Here is a 21,824-nt window from a genome sequence, read left to right on the forward strand (position 1 = left end):
TACAACAGTGGTAGTCCTGATCACCGACAACGAAAGCCTATAGGGAGGAGGTCAGAGACCTGGCCGGGTGGTGCCAGAATAACAACCTATCCCTCAATGTGATGAAGACAAAGGAGATGATTGTGGACTACAGGAAAAGGAGGACCGAGCACGCCCCCATTCTCATCGACTTGGCTATAGTGGAGCAGGTTGAGAGCTTGTGGTGTCCACATCACCAACAAACTAGAATGGTCCAAACACACCAAGACAGTCGTGAAAAGGGCATGACAAAGCCTATTCCACCTCAGGAAACTAAAAAGATTTGGCACAGGTCCTCAGATCCTCAAAAGGTTCTATAGCTGCAACATCGAGAGCATCCTGACTCGTTGCATCACTGCCTGGTACGGCAACTGCTCGGCCTCCAACCGCAAGGCACGACAGAGGGTAGTGCGTACGGCCCAGTACATAACTGGGGCTAAGCTGCCTGCCATCCAGGACTTCTACACCAGGCAGTGTCAGAGGAAGGCCCCAAAAATGCTATCGCATGGCAAGCAGTACCGGAGCGCCAAGTCTAGGACCAAAAGGCTTCTCAACAGCTTTTACCCCCAAGCCATAAGACTCCTGAACAGGTAATCAAATGTCTACCTGGACTATTTGCATTGTGTCCTGGCCCCCCCCCCCCCCCAACCCCTCTTTTACTCTGCTGCTACTCTCTGTTTATCATCTATGCATAGTCACTGTAACTATACATTCATGTACATATTACCTCAATTAGCCCGACTAACCGGCATTGTGTCCCACCTCCCCCCACCCGCCAACCTCTCTTTTACAACCTCTCTTTTACTCTGCCGATACTCTCGGTTTATGCATAGTCACTTTAACTACATGTACATATTGCCTCAATTAGCCTGACTAACCGGTGCCTGTATGTAACCTCGCTACTGTTACAGCCTCGCTACTGTTATTTCCTTGTCTTTTTACTGTTGTTTTATTTCTTTACTTATCTATTATTCACCTAATACTTATTTTTTACTTAAAAATTGCGCTCTTGGTTAGGGCCTGTAAGTAAGCATTTCACTGAATACCTGTTGTATTTGGCGCGTGTGACAAATAAACTTTCATTTGATTTGAAATTTTCCTATTGAGCCGACAACTTTACCGTGAATGCAGTCTCTGCTAACGCAGGAACATTGGCAATACATTTGTATCACGCTGTACCGCAGCTCTTCAGCGCTAGGGATTGAATCCAGCCCGAGGCGACCAAGCAACCCCCTCAAAGAGAGACAATGAGAAGGCAATCTGTCCCAGCCGACCACCTACAGATAAGAGGCTGCACTAACAGAGGGGCTCTGACAAGGACCCCCATGTTAGCAAATTACAGAGGGGATTCAGATTGCGCTGTCAGCTCCTGACGAACACTTTCACGCAGGCCGTCTCCAAAGACACATCAAAGAGCTTGTTAACTTCAATCTAGCAGAATCATGTGAGGAGCATGGAGTCTGTCCTCTCTCACCCTCTCTCTGTCGTTGTCCCCCTCTCTTTCTGTCTGCTTTTGTGTCTACCTCTGTCTGTCTGTGTTCCTCTCTTTCTCTATCCAGGTAAGTGCTGTGTGCTGAGTAGGAGTGAGACTGTCTGGTACTGTCCCTTCATTAGACTTGATAGACTACAGTTAATTTAAAATAAATCTGCTCTGAGAATGGCTGATTGCACCTCCCTTGGAGGCTGGGATCACATGAAACACTGTTTGAAGATTAAATCAAGCTAGGAAATCCTCAAATCAACTGCAAAAACCACAGGATGAAAAATGTGGATGAAATATGTATGTTTATTTCTCTTCTGGTGCTTTCAAGTGGATCTTCTGAGAGCTGTTGAGTTTATGATGAGAGAACAAGAGAAGAGGAGAGCTACAGTCAGTCAGTCAGTCAGTCAGCCTGCCAGCCAGCCAGCTTAGTGGTTAGAGTGTTGGACTAGCCGCACTGCTTCTTAACACAGCGTGCATCCAACCCGGAAGCCAGCCGCACCAATGTGTTGGAGGAAACACCGTGCACCTGGCAACCTTGGTTAGCGTGCACTGCGCCTGGCCCGCCACAGGAGTCGCTAATGCGCGATGAGACAAGGATATCCCTACCGGCCAAGCCCTCCCTAACCCGGACGACGCTAGGCCAATTGTGCGTCAATCTTTATTTTTTAATTGTTGATATAAATTAAAATATTTGTTTTTTTGATGATCAATATAATGGGAAAATAGGCAGTTTGATGTACAAGTACACACCCTGGACAGGACGCTAGTCTATCGCAAGGCCTTACCCCAAATCTATCTCTTTAATGCTGAGGGCCAAGCAGACTCTTTGGGTCCCATTTTTGACACTATTTGGTATGAATCGGCTGGGAACTCGAACTCCCAACCTTCTAATCTCAGGGTGGACACTGAGTTGGCAACATGTAAATGTTCTTTGTCTAAGGCCCGGAGGGTCTGCTGGAGTGTGTTCAGGTCTCTCTGGCTGGCCATGATCCTCCTCTCCATATCTTCTTTCTCATTCACCTGCTCTTTCTTGATGTCCAGGTGCATCTCCAGAAGAACATTCAGCAGCTGCTGGCCGGCCAACTCTCTTCTCCCCCTTCCAGTTCCTCTGAGAGTCAGAGAGGGCTGAAGGTCAATGGTGGCTTCGGTCATTTTGTGTAGCTCTTCTGTGTCTATCTCTCTGCATTTCTCCCCGCCTGACCGTCCACCATTCTTTCTTGGTGATGGTAGTTTCCACCTGCTTCCCCAAAGTCTGGAGGGTCTCCTGGAGCTCATTCTGACTGGCCATCCACCAGGGGCGGCAGGGTAGCCTAGTGGTTAGAGCGTTGGACTAGTAACCGAAAGGTTGCAAGTTCGAATCCCCGAGCTGACAAGGTACAAATCTGTCGTTCTGCCCCTGAACAGGCAGTTAACCCACTGTTCCTAGGCTGTCATTGAAAATAAGAATTTGTTCTTAACTGACTTGCCTAGTAAAATTTTAAAAACATTTTTAAATTCTTCCTTGGCCTGAAGGCTCTCCTGGAGAGCATTTATCTGGTTCTGACTGGACATCTCTCCCTCTTCTGCTTGCCTCAGTCTCATCTCCAGATCTACTTTCTATTGCCTGAGAGTATAGATTTCAAGGTATCTAGTTTTGAACGTGGTGACCCCCCTTCTCTTGAGCTCTTCCATTTATTTCATCCACGTCCCCTCCCAGGCCTAACAGTGGTTCAGATTCTTTCGGAGGGTGGATATGTCCTTGCCCATCTCTTTTAACATAGCCATGGACCACACCCTGAGCCATGGACCACACCCAGAGCCATGGACCACACCCTGAGCCATGGACCACACCCTGAGCCATGGACCACACCCAGAGGCATGGACCACACCCTGAGCCATGGACCACACCCTGAGCCATGGACCACACTCAGAGCCATGGACCACACCCAGAGGCATGGACCACACCCTGAGCCATGGACCACACCCTGAGCCATGGACCACACCCAGAGCCATGGACCACACCCAGAGCCATGGACCACACCCAGAGCCATGGACCACACCCTGAGGGTTTACTTTTTGCAACTTGACAAAGTGTAGGCCTTAGCCTAGTTGTCCATATTTGAAATAGTAGGCGACCGTTTCAATGTGAAATGCGAAGCACGTCGATCGCATGAACCTGGACAAAGTGATAGGCCTTGTAGCCTCTATCAGAGTCTATCATAATATCAGCCTAAACTGTGAGTTAAAACAGCTTGGGAATAGGCTGCATTATAAATGGTAGCATAAGCTTCTTCTAAGTCTTTGTGCGAGGTGTTGATCTGTTGAAGGTACTGAACTGTCTGTTCAAGCAGTTGGCACACAGTTCGAACACCCATTGGTACAACACAACAACCAGAGGTCTCTTCACAGTCCCCAGGTCCAGAACAAAAGGCTGGGAAACGCACAGTATTAAATAGAGCCATGACTACATGGAACTCTCTGCCACCCCAAGTAACTTAAGCTAGCAATAAAACCCATTTTTAAAAAAACATAAAATTAGACCTTATGGCACAACGGGGACTGTGAAGAGACAGACATCTTGATATAGTATGTATTGTATTATGGATTGTTATGCATATGATGTATATTATGTATTGTTATGTATATGATGTATATTATGTATTGTTATGTATATTGTGTAGTATGTATTGTTATGTGTATTGTGTATGATCATGTATTGGTATGTATATGGTGTATTATTATGTATATCACACATTGTTATGTATATTATGTAGTGTTATGTATATTGTGTTTTATATATTGTTATGTATATTGTGTATTATGATGTATTGTTATGTATATTATGAACGGCATTATGTATTGTTATGTATATTATGTATTTTATTTGTTGCGTTTTGTTTACGGTTTGGACCCCAAAAAGAGTAGCAGCGGCTAATTGGGGATCCTAATAAAATACTAAATACCAAAACAAACAAAAAACTTAATGCACGCTTATATCTTGTTCTAAATGTAAGGCTGAATGAATAATGGCAACACGTGGAGGCTGTCTTGGAACAAATCATTCTAATGTCAGTTTACGGCCTCATCTTTATATGTTTAGGCCTAATGCATCTATGGGAATCTGAAACAGACAAGCATAATATGCCAACTCAACACCAACAAAAATAGACACCCGGATGTACACATGCCCCCCTCTACAAACTACAAAAATAAACACTTACCACACCCCCACACACACACACAGTCTGTTCCCCTCCTCCTCAGCCTGGCCCGTGGCCAACTGCAGCCCTCTGACGTGTGTGTGTGTATATCAATGGGTCTCGATGTGTACAGTTCAATCCTGAGTTCCTTTGAGGCCGGATGGTTCTGAAACTCCATGCTGATCAATACTGCCCCCAGTGGTAGGCTCTAATCCTGTCCCTGAACCCTGCAGCGACAACCCCCCCATCTGCCCTTCCGCTCCGATCCCTGTGCCCAGCCAGGCACCGCACCGCCATCACACACACACACACACACACAAACAGGAAGAAATGCAGGCACATGCACACACACACACCCGCACAGAGATGTGATGTAAGAAGTGTGTGAGTCACTCCTAAGTCTATAATGACTTACAACAACCCCTCTCACCTCAACCACACAGAGCCACAGATACTGTAAATCAATTGGGAATAGTCAGTGTTTGCATCACTCCTCTCACTGTACAACTACGGTACAACTCAGCTTGCTAACATGGGGAAAAGTCAGCTGAATTCTGCACATCTTTGGCTCTGACCCCCAAAATGTTAATAAAGAGGAGTATAAATACATTCAGGGCTCAGTTGGGATTTATTTACAGGATAAAAAGCAGCTCTGTATAAAAAGAGCCCAAAACATGAGCACAGTATATAAATATATTCTTCTATTCTTAAAAATACCCATAGACTATACTGTAGATATAAAGAGAATGCATAAAAACACTGTAAATCTCATGTAAATCTCTCTCATGCACCCACTCACTCTCTCACACACAAAAACACATTCACACACTAACAGGCACGTTGAAGGCTCTTCGGCTATCTTCTTGTTAGGCATCACTGTTGTGTTTTGCATTTCATGATGTGTCCACTTCCCAGCACTGAGGAGAGAGAAAGAGTTGAGATTAGTGTGTCAGCTTGGCATAACACGACACATTCTACAACAGACAACATCCCCAAATAGTAAAGTATTTCCAAAGTCTCTTCAGACATTAGCAAAAGTATCAGGAGCTGGCCTGGTATACCAGCTATATCATAACCTTCATAGTATTAGGAGCTGGCCTGGTATACCAGCTATTATAACCTTCAATAGTATCAGGAGCTGGCCTGGTATACCAGCTATTATAACCTTCAATAGTATCAGGAGCTGGCCTGGTATACCAGATATTATAACCTTCAATAGTATCAGGAGCTGGCCTGGTATACCAGCTATCATAACCTTCAAATAGTATCAGGAGCTGGCCTGGTATACCAGCTATTATAACCTTCAATAGTATCAGGAGCTGGCCTGGTATACCAGCTATCATAACCTTCAATAGTATCAGGAGCTGGCCTGGTATACCAGCTATATCATAACCTTCAATAGTATCAGGAGCTGGCCTGGTATACCAGCTATTATAACCTTCAATAGTATCCGCCAGGGCTTACAGTGACCTAATATGCAATTTGCACTGATATTGCCCGAGAAGACATTTCCATTAAACTGGAGAGAGATAGAGAGAGAGAAGAGAGAGTGAGGGAGGAAGGGAGGGAGAGAGACAAAGAAGGAGAAAGATGGAAAAGGAGAAAGGGGAAATGAATGGGATCAGGGTTGCTGTCCATTACAATCAGACACTGTAAGGGGTCAATGTGCTGACCAGGTGATAACAGACAGAGCATAATAGATAATAGACCTATAATGGGAGACAGAGAGGAGAAATCTCAGAAAGCTGACCCCAGGTCAGCGGTAGACAGACGGAGAGGAGACCTTGCTGTGTCTCCTGAGGGGAGAAGCAGCACTCAGATCAGTGGAAGAAGTGGTACCTGAGTACTAGAAGGCATATTAGCTATTACAACTCATGCTAAAGGGTACGTAAACTATTAGAATTAGACATGGTCAGTGATGAGAAAAGGATGTGTTTGTTCGGCTGGTGCTGAAGGAGGGTTCAATGGGGATTGACTAATGTATAACACACGCACACACACACAGTGTCAAATCAAATCAAATTGTATTGGTCACATACACATGGTTATCAGGTGTTTAATGCGAGTGTAGCAAAATGCTTGTGCTTCTACTTCAGACAGTGCAGCAATATCTAACAATTCCCCAATAACTACCTAATACACACAAATCTAAATAAAGGAATGGAATATATACATATAAATACATGGATGAGCAATGACAGAGCAGCATTGGAAAAATGCAATAGATGGTATAAAATACAGTATATATGAGATGAGTAATGCAAGATATGCAAACATTATTAAAGTGGCATTATTAAAGTGACTAGTGATAGGTAGTTTGGAGGGCAGGTAGTTTTCCCCCAGTGATGCGTTGTGCAGACCGCACCACCCTCTGGAGAGCCTTGCGGTTGTGGGCGGTGCAGTTGCCGTAGCAGGCAGTGATACAGCCCGACAGGATGCTCTCAATTGTGCATCTGTAAATGTTTGTGAGGGTTTTAGGTGACAAGCCAAATTTCTTCAGCCTCCTGAGGTTGAAGAGGCGCTATTGCGCCTTCTTCACCACACTGTCTGTGTGGGTGGACCATTTCAGTTTTTCTGTGATGTGTACGTCTAGGAACTTAAAAATGTACACCTTCCCCACTGCTGTCCCGTCATATTATCTCTGTACAATGGACAGCGTGAGAGAACAAGGAGTAAACGACATGTGAGTGGAATCGCTGCTGTTATGTCTGAATGCAGAGCGGATCTGAATCTCTCAGCTGGCCATGACTCACCTCCATTGTGTGAAAACACATTTCCTTCAGTAACAGGATACAGGAAGTAGTCCTCTCTGTTCTCTGTCACACTACACCTCACATAGAGGCTCTCACCACGAGTGGCACCCTATTCCATATATAGTGCACTACTTTTGACCAAAGCCCTATGGGACCTGGTGAAAAGTAGTGCACTATAGGGAATATGGTGACATTTTGGACGCAACCCACACCCCCAGCTCTACCTTCCATTACCTGGAGTTGTATCAGGAGTAGTGTCAAGGTTTAAAGGGTCACTTCCTGTGTGAGGGTGTCGTAGTGTCGCGCTGACTGATTAGTGTCAGGAGGGTAATCAGAGGTGGCAGAGCAAGACTCTCTTTGGTAAAGATAAGTTACTATTCTGATAAAGAGGGGAGAAGTAGCGTTTGTGAAAGCTTCAAAGGGATGTGCGTGGGACTGAGTAATCATAACAAAAATAATCCTACATAGGGACATTCTGACAAGAACAACCACACTGCCTCACTTGCTGAGGCAGTTGTGTAAGAATTCGTCACGCTGACCTGTCCCCTTCTCCTCTGTGAGACTGTCGGGCACTTCCCCCGATCATTCTGATTGTCGTTTGTCACACTCTTCCTCCTTACCAGTGGCACACAGCTTTAGAGATGTGGAAACGCATTTCGGAGGTTAGCTTCCCCTTTCAAACGTGGTCTTAGCTTGTTAACCCCATCATAAAACTATACTAAAGTTGTCTTTACTGGTACCTTGACATCTTCCATTGAAGGTAGAAAACTGCTTTGCCAGCAATTACATTCAAAGGCCTATCGGAGAAAATAATATTTTCAAAAGTGAATTGAAAGCGTCAAACGCACCCTTTGATATAGTTTTCAATGTCAGTTTAACGCACGGTTCAATGGCAGACATGACCAGGCAGAGATGGAGTTATTGATTTGGAGCGGAGGTGTCACAGGGCCAAATAACTCACTGGAGAGAGGGAGACAATGAGATGGCCCTGTCGTCACACAGGTACACACACACAACACGTACAGACTCAAACAGCGCACACACACATTTGCCTAAAGTGCACTCGCGTCTGCCAGATGGGAGTTTACAACTTGCTGCACTCAAAACTCGCACTATGTCAATGACAAAATAAGCACACACACATATGGATTGTCAACTCAAAAATGTGTGCATGGGCACATAAATTCACACATGAACCCCCTCCTTCCTGTCCCCCCCCCCCCCCAAAGACACACTCACAATCCCCCCTGCACATAAACACACACACCGCCACACAAACACACCGTATCATACTGCTGGAGTCAGCACATTCTCACCACAGTAAATGAGGTGCTGTTTATCCATGCTCAGACATTACCAGACTATACAGCAGGCTGGCCCAGCCCTGCATTACAAATATGAGACGCCACACACACACGCACACCCCCCATAAACATTTGCAATATTTTCCCATTTCCTCTGCAGGTAGTCAGGCAGTCAGGGCGGGCGACGGTTCATCTCTTAGGGAGCTCTGCCCTTCAGTATTAATAATCTCACCTCACCTCTTTGGGGGATGAATCATGTTGTATGGGGCCTGCTGGGGTGAGGGGGAATACGGTGATGCACGACATGATGGCTGGCCTTTGTGCAGGGGAGGAGTGGGGAGAGGAAGAGGGGAGAGTGGGGGAAAGGCCATGGCCCAGAGATCTCTATTTCCATGGCACATACTGGATATGCCCTCATACACACACACAAGCAGGTACACGCAAACGCACACAAAACGACACACCCATACACACAGTCAGCGACTGATTGGATGACTGAGCAGAAGGTGGTACGTGTCCATGCAACACTGTTGAACATTGCCGATGGTATTGCATCACCACCTGGGTCCTTTCATTTTAATCCAATCAAAGCCTTGTATACAAAACACCTGAGACACTTAAGGTCCCAGACACCGAAACGGGGAGTGATTTTGAAAATATGCATCAAGGAACCAGCTTCATCTGTTGATCTCAATTTCACTTCACTTTCATAATTTGTTTTGGTCACAGACCGTATCCTTGCTGAGGGAGTTGTATAATGATGTTTTGAGTGGAGTTTCACCGTACATGTTTTCCCAGTAAATATATTGAACAAGCTATGCCCTCATTTCTCCTGCTGTCCCTGTAATAAACACTTGAGCTCAATAACAACTAGCTGGACTGATCACGACCAAGGTAAATGATAATTCATACAACTAGATACGCATTGTAATATAATAAGTGCTCAGGGGAAATGGGGTGCACACCTAAGTGTCATCAAAATAGCTAGAAGTGGTGTGTTTGTGCGGGTGTTGTGAATACGGTGGTGTGCCGTTTACAGCTTCGCTTCTGTGTGTATACTGTGTGTGTACTGTGTGTGTGCGTAACATTTGTGTGTGTGTGTGTATATAATAATCATTATGTGTGTGTGTGTGCGCCCTGGGACTGGTCTGACGCTGTGCGACGCTAACTGTGACATGATTGATGAAGAGGTGGCGGTGTGACAAGAACAACTGGGCTCTCTGCATCCGGCCCCGGACTACAGTACTGCCATGCTCTCCACACACACCCTCCTCCAGCTGTCCCCGTGGGACCACGCTCTCTCACTGAGTGTGTGAATCTGTGTGTGAGAGCGTGGGTGGGTGTGTGTGTGTTAATGTCCTTTTATCGTTGCAAGGGTAGCGAGGAGATGCTAGATGCATAACACTGAACAGGGACAAGCGGAGTTAAGGTGTTCAGCTCTAGTGCTTGATCTGTTTGAGTTTAGCTTTAGCGTTGTTCACTCAGAATGATGCTTATGAAGTTGTTCAAGGTGAGCGGAGTACGAGACTGAGAGAGAGGGAAAACAGAGAGAGAGAGAGAGAGAAAAAACAGAGAGAGAGAGGGGGAGAGAGAGGGAAAAACAGAGAGACATGGAGGAGAGAGAGGAAAAACAGAGAGAGAGGGAGAGAGAGAGAGAGAGAGAGAGAGAGAGAGAGAGGGGGAAAACAGAGAGAGGGATAGTGAGAAGGATTGAAAGGAGGTGAAAGACAGCAGGGACAGAAAGACGAGTGAAAGAGAGCTAGGCAGGAGGGCAGGAACAAAAGGGCAGAGAGAGATAAAGAAAAGCTATGTGCAAGAGAGAGAAGGAGAGCTCTGCTCAGTGCGGCCGTTTGAAGCGGCCTGTCTGACATGAAAGTGCTGGGCTCTGTGACCCTGGAGGGCATCATATTACATTACAGCAGCAGGAGAGAGGGAGAGTGTAATAAAATGATAGAGAGGGGAAGAGTGACAGAGTGGAAGAGAGAGAGAGAGAGAGAGAGAGAGAGGGGGCGAGAGAGAGAGAGAGAGAGGGGGGCGAGGGAGAGGGGAAGAGAGAGAGAGAGAGGGGGGCGAGGGAGAGGGGAAGAGAGAGAGAGAGAGAGTGCGTGAGAGAGAGAGGGGAAGAAAGAAAGGTAGAGAGAAAAAAGAAACAAAGATACAATGAATCCCACTGCACTAAACATAGACTTCAAAGACTTCAATGGCTAGTCACAACACACATTCACATTGACATACACACACTAATACATTACAAGCGAGTCTGTGGGCACACATTACGAGGGATCCAGTGGTACACCATAGATGAACCTATCAGTCTATCCAAACAGATCTGATTCACTATGATTTAGCTCACAGATTCACCACCATTATTTGTAGTAAATGAGTTTGGGAGGAGATATTGTGGTTGTGTTTCTATGGAGGCTCATGGCCATTGGGCCAGACTGAGGGATGGGCTCACAGTGGGCGGAGGAGGGTTGGAGGGAGGGAGAGAGTGTTACCGGCACCGTGAATCATAGTGTTGGTGTAAGCAAGTGTAGTCAAAAACACACACACACGAATACAGAGGCAAAGGCACACACACGTGATCATAGTAGATTGTAACTCGTCATTTGGCACGGGGCACGGGTGAGGAGGTCATCTACCTACTGATATCTCTGTCTCTTCACAGCATCAGTTCAGTGGATGGTGTCGAACACCTCTGACTCAACACCATACAAGGGGAGTGAGACCAGGAGAGTGAGCAGATCATCGCGTTGATTTTTATGACTGACTGTCCGCACTCGTGATTTCCTGTGGGGTTGCACGCCAGTTGATGCGTATAGCCGGTGGATGCATAAGCATGCGAGTGGATTTACGAACGTGTGTGTGCAGTGCGTACCTTTGGGTATCTGTTTCTGTGTGTGTTTGTGATAATAGCTGCGAGTGATGTTCTGGTTGGTTGGTTGTGGCGAGGCACTGTAAAGCGCCAGGGTGTAAATGACTATTTGATGCTCTCTCAAGGCACATCCATATTCATCTGTTGTCAGGGAAGTCTGATTAACAGCCTCCCCGCACACACACATACACACACACACACACACACACACAACTGGCTCAATCATTCATATCCATGGACAAACACTCTCTCGCACGCAGGCACACACGCGTACAGCACACACTCTGCCAGTAAATACTGAGGGCAATGAAGACTGGCAGTCACTACTGGTAGCTCAGAGCTCACTACCCTAAATGGCTACATATCCTCAACGGCTAGTTAGTAGATACAACTCAGCATTTACATCTCTCTAATCCCCAAATCAGCAAGCAAAACGGATTGGATTTCTGAAAGTGTAAACTGCGACGACGGAAGGAAGGCCCGAGAGATGCTAATGGAACGTGTGCCGATATTCGGAGCGACACAGGCACCCGTAGGAGTTGGCGATAGACAGGAAAAGGATGAGCTGCAATTTGTTTTGGAACGTGGTTTTGTTGTGTCTTTATGGAGTAGAATATTTCAAAACGAGGGTTCAACAATAAAGAAGAAAAGACAACACAGCTAATTCGGAATCATACTGTATGGTAGCATAATCGCTAACACTGAGGCCCACTGTACGGTAGTAGCATCATCGCTAACACTGAGGCACACTGCATGGTAGCATCATCGCTAACACAGAGGCACACTGCATGGTAGCATCATCGCTAACACAGAGGCACACTGCATGGCAGCATCATCGCTAACACTGAGGCACACTGTATGGTAGCATCATCGCTAACACAGAGGCTCACTGTATGGTAGCAAAATCGCTAACAATGAGGCACACTGTATAATAGTATAATCTCTAACACTGAGGCACACTGCATGGCAGCATCATTACTAACACAGAGGCACACTGCATGGCAGCATCATCGCTAACACTGAGGCACACTGTATGGTAGCATCATCGCTAACACAGAGGCATACCGTATGGTAGCATAATCGCTAATGGTAGAACAAGCTGAGCCAATACAGTAACTAAACCTGCACTGTAGCTTACTGAAGAGACTAAGTGACTGAAATCAAAAGGAATGACTGGACCTCACAGTCAGTTCCTCTCAGCCTAATGTAAAATCTAAAAACGCATCCCATGATGCATCTCCTCTCCCATCTCAAGGCTGATTCGTCCTTATTGCAACAGATCGGTCTGTATTGATTTGCCCATAGAAGCACCATTGATTTTCCATTTTAGAGCAAGGTATGGGTATTTGTGCTCGCAGTGGAAGGAGAGGCAGGGGAGGCAGAGGCAGGCGTTGGCACTTCGCACCCGAACAGAGGCAGAGAGTAAAGTCAAGGGAGGAGGTAAAGTCGGTTTTCTTAAAAGACAAATAAGGCCATCCATCTCAGATGTTCACCTGTGTCAGCTCATCTCTGCCGAGGCATCTATCAATAACAGCTCTCTGGACTGCTGATCAGAACTGTTGACTGTTGTTTTATTTTAGATGAACAGTAGGGCATGAAAGTTCAGCTGCAAACAGCTGCGTATAAAACTCTGTTAGAACTTCTGGAATCTTGATTTTCTCCTTTTGGGTGAAAACCTACAGGAACTTTTGCCAACTCTAAACTATGGCTGACCTTCTCTGGCTTCTGACCCAAGGTGCCTCTTCCTCTCTGGAATGGACAGAACCAGAAGGAAAGGTCAACTCCTAAAAGGTACCGTGGCTTGCAAAAGTATTCACCCCCTTGGCATTTTTCCAATTTTGTTGCCTTACAACCTGGAATTAAAATATATTTTTGGGGGGGTTTGTGTCATTTGATTTACACAAATGATGCAAAACAAGAAATAAGACAAAAAACAGAAAACTTGAGCGTGCATAACTATAAACTTGAGCGTGCATAACCCCCCCCACCTTTTGTAGCAAATATAGCAGCAAATCTCTTGGGGTATGTCTCTATAAGCTTGGCACATCTAGCCACTGGGATTTTGCCCATTCTTCAAGGCAAAACTGCTCCAGCTCCTTCAAGTTGGAGGGTTCTGCTGTTGTACAGCAATCTTTAAGTCATACCACAGTTTCTCAATTGGATTGAGGTCTGGGCTTTGACTAGGCCATTCCAAGACATTTAAATGTTTCCTCTTAAACCACTCGAGGGTTGCTTTAGCAATAGGCTTAGGGTCATTGTCCTGCTGGAAGGTGAACCTCCGTCCCAGTCTCAAATCTCTGGAAGACTGAAACAGGTTTCCCTTAAGAATTTCCCTGTATTTAGCACCATCCATCATTCCTTCAATTCTAACCAGTTTTCCAGTCCCTGCCGATGAAAAACATCCCCACAGCAAGATGCTGCCACCACCATGCTTCACTGCGGGGATGGTATTCTCGGGGTGATGAGAGGTGTTGGGCTTAAGCCAGACATAGCGTTTTCCTTGATGGCCCAAAAAATAAATTTTAGTCTCATCTGACCAGAGTACCTTCTTCCATATGTTTGGGGAGTCTCCCACATGCCTTTTGGCGAACACCAAATGTGTTTGCTTATTTTTATCTTTAAGCAATGGCTTTTTTTCTGGCCACTCTTCTGTAAAGCCCAGCTCTGTGGAGTGTATGGCTTTAAGTGGTCCTAAGGACAGATACCCCAATCTTCGCTGTGGAGCTTTGCAGCTCCTTCGGGGTTATCTTTGGTCTCTTTGTTGCCTCTATAATTAATGCCCTCCTTGCCTGGTCTGTGAGTTTTGGTGAGCGGCCCTCTCTTGGCAGGTTTGTTGTGGTGCCATATTCATTTAATTTTCTTTTTCTTTCAGTTTCAGGACTTTTTTATAACTCAACCTTAATCTGTACTTCTCCACAACTTTGTCCATGACCTGTTTGGAGAGCTCCTTGGTCTTCATGGTGCAGGTTGCTTGGTGGTGCCCCTTGCTTAGTGGTGCTGCAGACTCTGGGGCCTTTCAGAACATGTGTGTATATACTGAGATCATGTGACACTTAGTTAAATAAAATCCATCTGTGTGCAATCTAATTATGTGACTTCTGAAGGTAATTGATTGCACCAGATCTTATTTAGGGGCTTCATAGTAAAGTGGGTGAATACATATGCACGCACCACTTTTCAGTTAAACATTTTTTTTTTGTTTTGTTTTTTTGAAACAAGTAATTTTTTTATATTTCACTTTGAATATTTCGTGTTTGTCCATTACATGAAATCCAAATAAAATATATTTAAATTACAGGTTGTAATGCAACAAAATAGGAAGAACACCAAGGGGATTAATACTATTGCAAGGCACTGTACATCATTGGAGAGGATAACAGTGGGGAAAGACAGAGGGAGGTCGTGTCAAAGGACAATAGGCTGAATTGGAACGCATGCCGACACCGTAGACTTGTGTGCAGGAGACCGTGGCATTACCTCTACACCAGCCAGGCCACAATGGACATTCACTAATTCTCAACATGAAGAAAAGCAACCCCAATCTGGGAAAATCATTTGTGAGATTTAAACAAGTTCTTTTTTAAAAACCCAAATTCAAGCAGATGCCTATTGGGCTGCATTGAGTTGTGTTGGCGCACCAGCTAGCCGGAAACAGGCAAAACATCTGTTGGAGTCCTTGATAACTTTTAGTGTGAAGAGTGAACACACAAGCTGTGGGGTGTCACGGTTATTTTACACTTGCTGAGTAAACTTTTTCATGCTCAGTGCCAGTGGCTTTCTGTGTTTTGATGTGTGTGTGTGAGAGTGTGTTGACCTTGAACTGATACAAAATCAGCTATTGTCAACAATTCAGAGGAGTGCAACAACATTTAGTCTTTTCTTTTATTTCTCTCTCACTTCTATACTTCATTTGCACACACCGATTCCCTCAGTTCCCCTTCCTATCTGTTCAAAAACACTTTTTCTCTACGCTTTTCTCTCCTTACTGTTCCACGCCTTACATTTACATTTTAGTCATTTAGCAGACGCTCTTATACAGAGTCGACTTACAGGAGCAATTAGGGTTAAGTGCCTTGCTCAAGGGCACACAGGCAGATTTTTCACCTAGTTGGCCCAGGGATTCAAACCAGTGTCCTTTGGTTACTGGCCCAACGCTCTTTAACTGCTAGACTACCTGCCACTCCTCTTCTCTTACATTTCTCCGCTCTCTCTCTATCCATCTCTCATTCCTGGGGGCTCAGCGATTGTTCTGGTTATCGTGGGACGGGTTGTGAGAAAGGAGGCAGGTGGCAACGATTTATCAACGATTGAGGTTCGCGCAGTGCGGTGGTGTTCTGGGGGAAAGAAGGAGGAGGAAGGGAAAAGAAGGGATGACAGGGTTTTTCATTCCTGAGGCCAAGCTTGATGAAACGATTGAGGATCCACTCTGCCGCATCAAACAGACAGGTAGATACTAGATTGTGGGGTCTCCTCCCGCTGATTTGCCTGGCATCGGCTTCTCTCCCCTTACACCCCCCACCCATCCCTCATCCCTGATTCCCCGCCTCTCCAGGTTGCGGTACAAAATGCTCATCTCCCCCCTCCCTCTCTTTTTATTCACTGTGTTTCGCCTCTGTCTATACGGATGGAAATGGATGACAGAGTAGCAGTAGAAAAAGGCAAGAGATGGATAGTTGGAAAGATGGACAACTCTCCCTCCCTCCCCATCTCTCTCTTTTTGTGTCTTTGATTGCGCAGTCCCAGTGCGTGTTGGGGGAAGAGCGGCATGGAGGCAGGCGCCGGGTATCCTGCCAACTCTCTCTCTGTCTGCCAGAAAAGGCCCAGATGCCTGCTGCTGCCTCTGGCACACTGTGCTACTCTAGTCTATACTCACTGGGCCTCAGAGAGAGGGAGGGGTGGGAAAGAGAAGGGGAGGGGGGATGAGGAGTTAAAGGCAAGAGAAAGAAAGAGGAGATATTAGAGAAATGTAAGTGAGGACAGCAGGTAAGATAAAAAGACACAGAGATTCAGGATAAACAAAAGAAGGATGAGAGAGAGAGGATGAGAGTATGCTTCAGGGTATTCCTATTCTGAGATCAAACTCCCTCATCATGTCTTCAGCTTCAACATCAAAAGGAACACTCACCTTTTGCCCTTATCAAACAAGCACAATAACATTTGTGATACTGTCAGGATTTGAACCCTGTTCTCCCACGGGAGAAGCTAACGTCTTGACCTTTGGACTTTTCCTTTTGGCTGACACTGACTTTGAAGTCGAAGGCAGGGCTACCCATCACATGACCATGACTGACTCAAGTCCGCTACACTTGCACACACACGCATAAACACGCACACACTTTTCTTGTCTAATTAAAAGGTTTGTTGTCACTGTATTTTATTTGTGCATCTGAATCCCTGGGGACATTCAAAGTCAGCCTATATACCATTATGCTGGTGTTTAATCATTAAAGGTCCAATGCAGCAGTTTGTATCTCAATATCAAATCATTTTCTAGATAACAATAAAAAAATAGCTTCTTAGCAAAAAGCAATTTCTCAAGCAAAAATGTTGTTAGAACTGTCTGGGAGTGGTCTGAGTGGGAAACTGAAAATGATCTGTTATTGGCAGAGAGATTTGGAACTCCCTTTCTTATTGGTCTATTAACAAGTTTACCACCTGGTGATGTCACCATGGCAGGCCAACACTCCATCCCACCAAAACAGGCAAACATTTCTGCCGATCTTTTCAAACAGCTCTTACACTAAAAGGGCATGATCATAATTTTCACAATTTCAGTGTTATTCCAACCTCAAAGTGTGGAAATATATATAAAACACAGGAAAATCACAATCACAGGCCTTTAAATAATCCAAAAGAATCCCTACTTTCACCAAGAAGTTTTCTTATTAATTAGTTGTCCTCCTCCCTGCCGAGTCTATTCATCTCCACAACATTTCCCTGATATTTTGGAGATCAGTGGGAAAGGGCATCAGTGTGTAACGTTACCGTGGTGATCAATGAGGATAAATACAAGAGAAAGGTGTTCTTCGCCTCGGATGGTCACATGATTAGAAAATACTCACGGTCCTTGTTCGTAAAAGTTTAAATAGATGAAAAAGCTAAACTCAGGTATGAATGCACACACACACACCTCAAACCACTACAAGAGCTCTTCTCAATCTGCATTAATTCCTGTACTCCATTTCTCCCTCGCTCCTCATCCCCGTCTCCACTCCTGTCGTTCCTCTCCTCCCTTCAGATCCCTTCATCTCCTCCCCTGCTGATCCATCTTTCATCCCGTCCACTTTCTCTGTCAGGTTCCTATTGCTTTCCTGCCAAGCTTTCTCTCCCTCCAGCATGAGTCAGTGAGAGAGGTGCTCATTCCCTTTGCCCTGCAGGGGGCTATGAGGGGGTTGTGAGAGACAACAGGTGGGCTCACAGTCCAGAGGCTAACAGAGGAATGGATACTCCAGCTCTACCCAGTGGTCCAGGGGATGATAGGCTCTGGGTATCTAACAGAGGAGCACTAGAGATATCCATTTTCTGTAATGGGATTCCATTGAGATAGAGACTGTGGACTTCAAGGGAGACTGGTTATGAGAAGGGACCACAACGATTCTCTGCCTAACCACTAGAAGAAACCTGTAGAGCAGTGGAATGCAATCGTATAAGTATCCATTTTCGATTTTCTTTAATGATCTTTTATCCAAACCTGGAGATCCTATTGAGATAAATCGAGCACAATGATCCTTTGACTAAACTCTATAAGACTACAGTGCGGGGTTAGGCAATCGTACCAAGTATATACTATTGCACATATACTGGCACTTGCAGAGTAAGATTACCCACCCCCCATTTGTAGAGAAATGGCATGGGATAAACTTAACAAGACAGAGGCCACCTCATGCACGCACTGACGAATAATGTAACAGGAAGACAGAAACCCTAGCCATATGGCCACTACTAGAAACCACTACTGATTCATGACGCACCATCCTCCCCATTTTCCCGTTACCCACCATGTCGGCGACAGTAGCATACTGTACAGTTAGAGGGGTTGAGAGCACACTCCAGCCCTCATTAGAACAGTACCAGAACCAGCATCGCCAGAATATCTGCCCTCCATAGCTCATCCACAGAGCTTTTTAAGTGGAAGGGAGTGAGGGGTGGTTTAAAAGGGGAAGGGAGATAAGGGAGTTAAAGCCTGGAGATTGAGAGGGGCAGCCTTGCTCACTCGGCAAAAACCTTCCTGTCACTTTCCCCTTTGTTGAGAGAATGATCAAAAGAGGACGATGGGTGAGAGAGAGCATCGCTCCTGTCCTGGGGGAGTTCAAACGGGGATAACTTTGGAATGCCGGAACATGGGCTGCATTTCAAATGGGTCCGTGCAGTGGATGCATGCATCTCTGTGTGTGTGTGTATGTATGCGTGTGAGAGTAAGCAAGAGTGTGCAAATGTCCTCTCGATGTGCACATCTCTATGTGCATCTTTATGTGTGTGCTCACGCACGTGCGTACTGTACTGTAACTGGGTATGCGAACATCCTTTGCATCCTCATATGACTCTTGAAGCGTTGGAGCTTTGATGACTCACTAAAAGGAGGGGATGATGGGGCACTGACTGTTGTTTGAGAGGATGATCTCTGGATCTAAGGCTGCCTTAGCCTTCTGTCCTTATTTTTCCCCCTCTCCCTCCCTCGCTCCATCCGAGGAGCTCTCACCACACACCAGTGGCTCCTCACTGAGGAGGATCATCCTCCTCAGTGAATTTCATACATAAAAAAAAAGTTTTAGATAAAACTATACTAAATATATTCACATCACCAAATAACTGATTAAAATATACTGTTAAATATACTGTTATGCAATGAAGGTCTACAGTAGCCTCAACAGCACTCTGTATGTTAGAACCATTGTCGGAGGACAGCTAGTTTCCATCCTCCGCTGGGTACACTGACTTCAATACAAAACCTAGGAGGCTCATGGTTCTCAACCCATTCCATAGACTTGCACAGTAATAATGACAACTTCTGGAGGATGTCCTCCAACCGATCAGAGCTCTTGCAGTACTAACTAATATCTTCTCCATCCAAGCAAAGGATCAGAGAATGAATCTAGTACTGAAAGCATAAACTACTGCAGTGCATAAAATGGGGTGAGTAGTTGACTCAAAGAGAGAGAAAGACAATAGTTACAGTTTTTCTTCTTAGTTTACCTTTTACTTAGCTAATTTAGCATAGTCAACATCCTGACTCAAACAGTGGAATGCTATTTATGTTAGCTAGTTGGCTAAGGCTATCCAACAATGCAACTCTTCCAAAGTCAAGGTAAGCTTTCGGTTTTGATTATTTATTGCCACCGGGGTTCACCGGTGTAACTGCTAAACCACTTGCTGTACATCAAATCAAATTGTATTTGTCATATGCGCCTTACAAATAGTCTGGGTAGCCATTTGATTAGCTCTTCAGGAGTCCTATGGCTTGGGGGTAGAAGCTGTTAAGAAGCCTCTTGGACCTAGACTTCGCACTCCGGTACCGCTTGCTGTGCGGTAGCAGAGAAAACAGTCTATGACTAGGGTGGCTGGAGTCTTTGACGATTTTTAGGGCCTTCCTCTGACACCGCCTGGTATAGAGGTTCTGGATGGCAGGAAGCTTGGCCCTGGTGATGTATTGGGCCGTACGCACTACCCTCTGTAGTGCCTTGCGGTTGGAGGCCGAGCAGTTGCCATACCAGGCAGTGATACAACCCGTCAGGATGCTCTCGATGGTACAGCTGTAAAATCTATTGAGGATCTGAGGACCCATACCAAATCTTTTCAGTCTCCTGAGGGGAATAGACTTTGTCGTGCCCTCTTCACGACTGTCTTGGTGTGCTTGGACCATGTTAGTTTGTTGTTGATGTGGACGCCAAGGAACTTGAAGCTCTCAACCTGCTCCACTACAGCCCCGCTGATGAGAATGGGGGCGTGCTCGGTCCTCTTTTTCCTGTAGTCCACAATCATCTCCTTTGTCTTGATCACGTTGAGGGAGAGGTTGTTGTCCTTGCACCACATGGTCACACTGTACAACGTGATTGTACACATGGATTGATTGTGAGTTGATTAACACGTTAGGTCTAGTTTGTTAACTATAACGTTAATATGGTGACAATGATGTAGGCTGTCTATTGGTTAACGGTTTGGCTTGAAGAGGTTTTTTAGCGCCTGGTCACAAACAGCTGTTGTGTTGTGCACTGAAGTCAACAAGCGAAGGGAAAAGGTGAGAGAAGGAGAGCGTGTACAGTAGATGTGAGAAGGAATTATACAATGAGCAAAGTGATGATGCTGTATGTGGCTGCTATGAAAGTGAAGTGTGTGTGGGGGTGATCAGGGTGTATTTATTCCGCCGATTCTGTTGCAAAATGTTTCTTAAACGAACGCAAATGGAATGAGGTGGGGAGGGACCTACCTACATTTGTCCAAAATAAACTATTGTTTAAGTTGCAAACTGTTTGGACTAATGATTACACCCCTTATCAGGTAGATGCAGGCAAGAGTGTGCACGGTGGTATTAAATTAGTCAAATTTGTCTCTCCAACCTGTGCACCAACATCCTCTCCCTAATCTTGAACGGCACAAACAGCCACTGCCTCACACCCCTTTTTCTTCCCTATCTTCATTCCTCCCTCCTTCGTTGCTCAACCCCAGGTGGTTCCACTGGCTCACCTCCCACTCCCACACCTCCCCCTGCAGAGAGGCTGTCCTGGGATCACACTAGTACGTAAGGACATTAAGGGCTCAGCACTGGGCTGGCAGCCTGGCACAGATCCAGAGTGCAGAGAGAGACAGAGAGCGAGAGACAGAGAGAGAAAGACAGAGAGAGAGAGAGAGGGGAAGAAAGTGAGAGAGAAAGAGAGAGTGAAGAGAGAGAGTCACATCAATACCAGCAATATATCTGTTTGAAATGGGACAGTGCTTTATCTCCCTCCACAGTAGTGGGGACAGCACAAGTGTTAGTATTTGTAAGCCACAGCAAATGCCTGCAATGAGTGCTTTACCTCTGTGTGTCTGTCTGCTGAAACACCTACCAATCTCCTCTATGCTCAGGTGTCTGCAGCAGTTGGGAAGTGGACACGGAGGTACTCTCTGGAGCGCATGTCCGCCTGCAAACCCAAAAAGATAGCAGAGGGGTTAACTTCTGCTGCCGTCAACACCACCAATTAGGCCTCTTGTCTTCCCACTGTCATTAAACTGCAC

The 21,824-nt window shown here is 45.6% G+C and overlaps 1 protein-coding gene across 7 annotated transcripts in view; it reads right to left on the reverse strand.

Annotated features, from left to right (window-relative positions):
* Positions 1–5,289: 5,289 nt before the first annotated feature.
* Positions 5,290–21,824, reverse strand: part of LOC115103794 (endonuclease V) — a 48,782-nt gene continuing 32,247 nt past the window's right edge. For 2 of the 7 annotated variants that reach the window (XM_065006278.1, XM_029624741.1), the window contains 2 exons: positions 21,656–21,730; positions 5,290–5,597 (listed from right to left, as the gene is read on the reverse strand). In XM_065006278.1, coding sequence (XP_064862350.1) covers positions 21,671–21,730 — 60 coding nt within the window. In that variant the 3' untranslated portion in view covers positions 5,290–5,597; positions 21,656–21,670. Of the gene's footprint in view, positions 5,598–21,625; positions 21,731–21,824 lie in introns of those variants that run through there. The other 5 variants (XM_029624743.2, XM_029624740.2, XR_003859653.2 and 2 more) reach the window with 3 other exon arrangements.

This window comes from Oncorhynchus nerka, linkage group LG21, assembly GCF_034236695.1.
Source record: "Oncorhynchus nerka isolate Pitt River linkage group LG21, Oner_Uvic_2.0, whole genome shotgun sequence".
Taxonomy (NCBI): Eukaryota; Metazoa; Chordata; class Actinopteri; order Salmoniformes; family Salmonidae; genus Oncorhynchus; species Oncorhynchus nerka.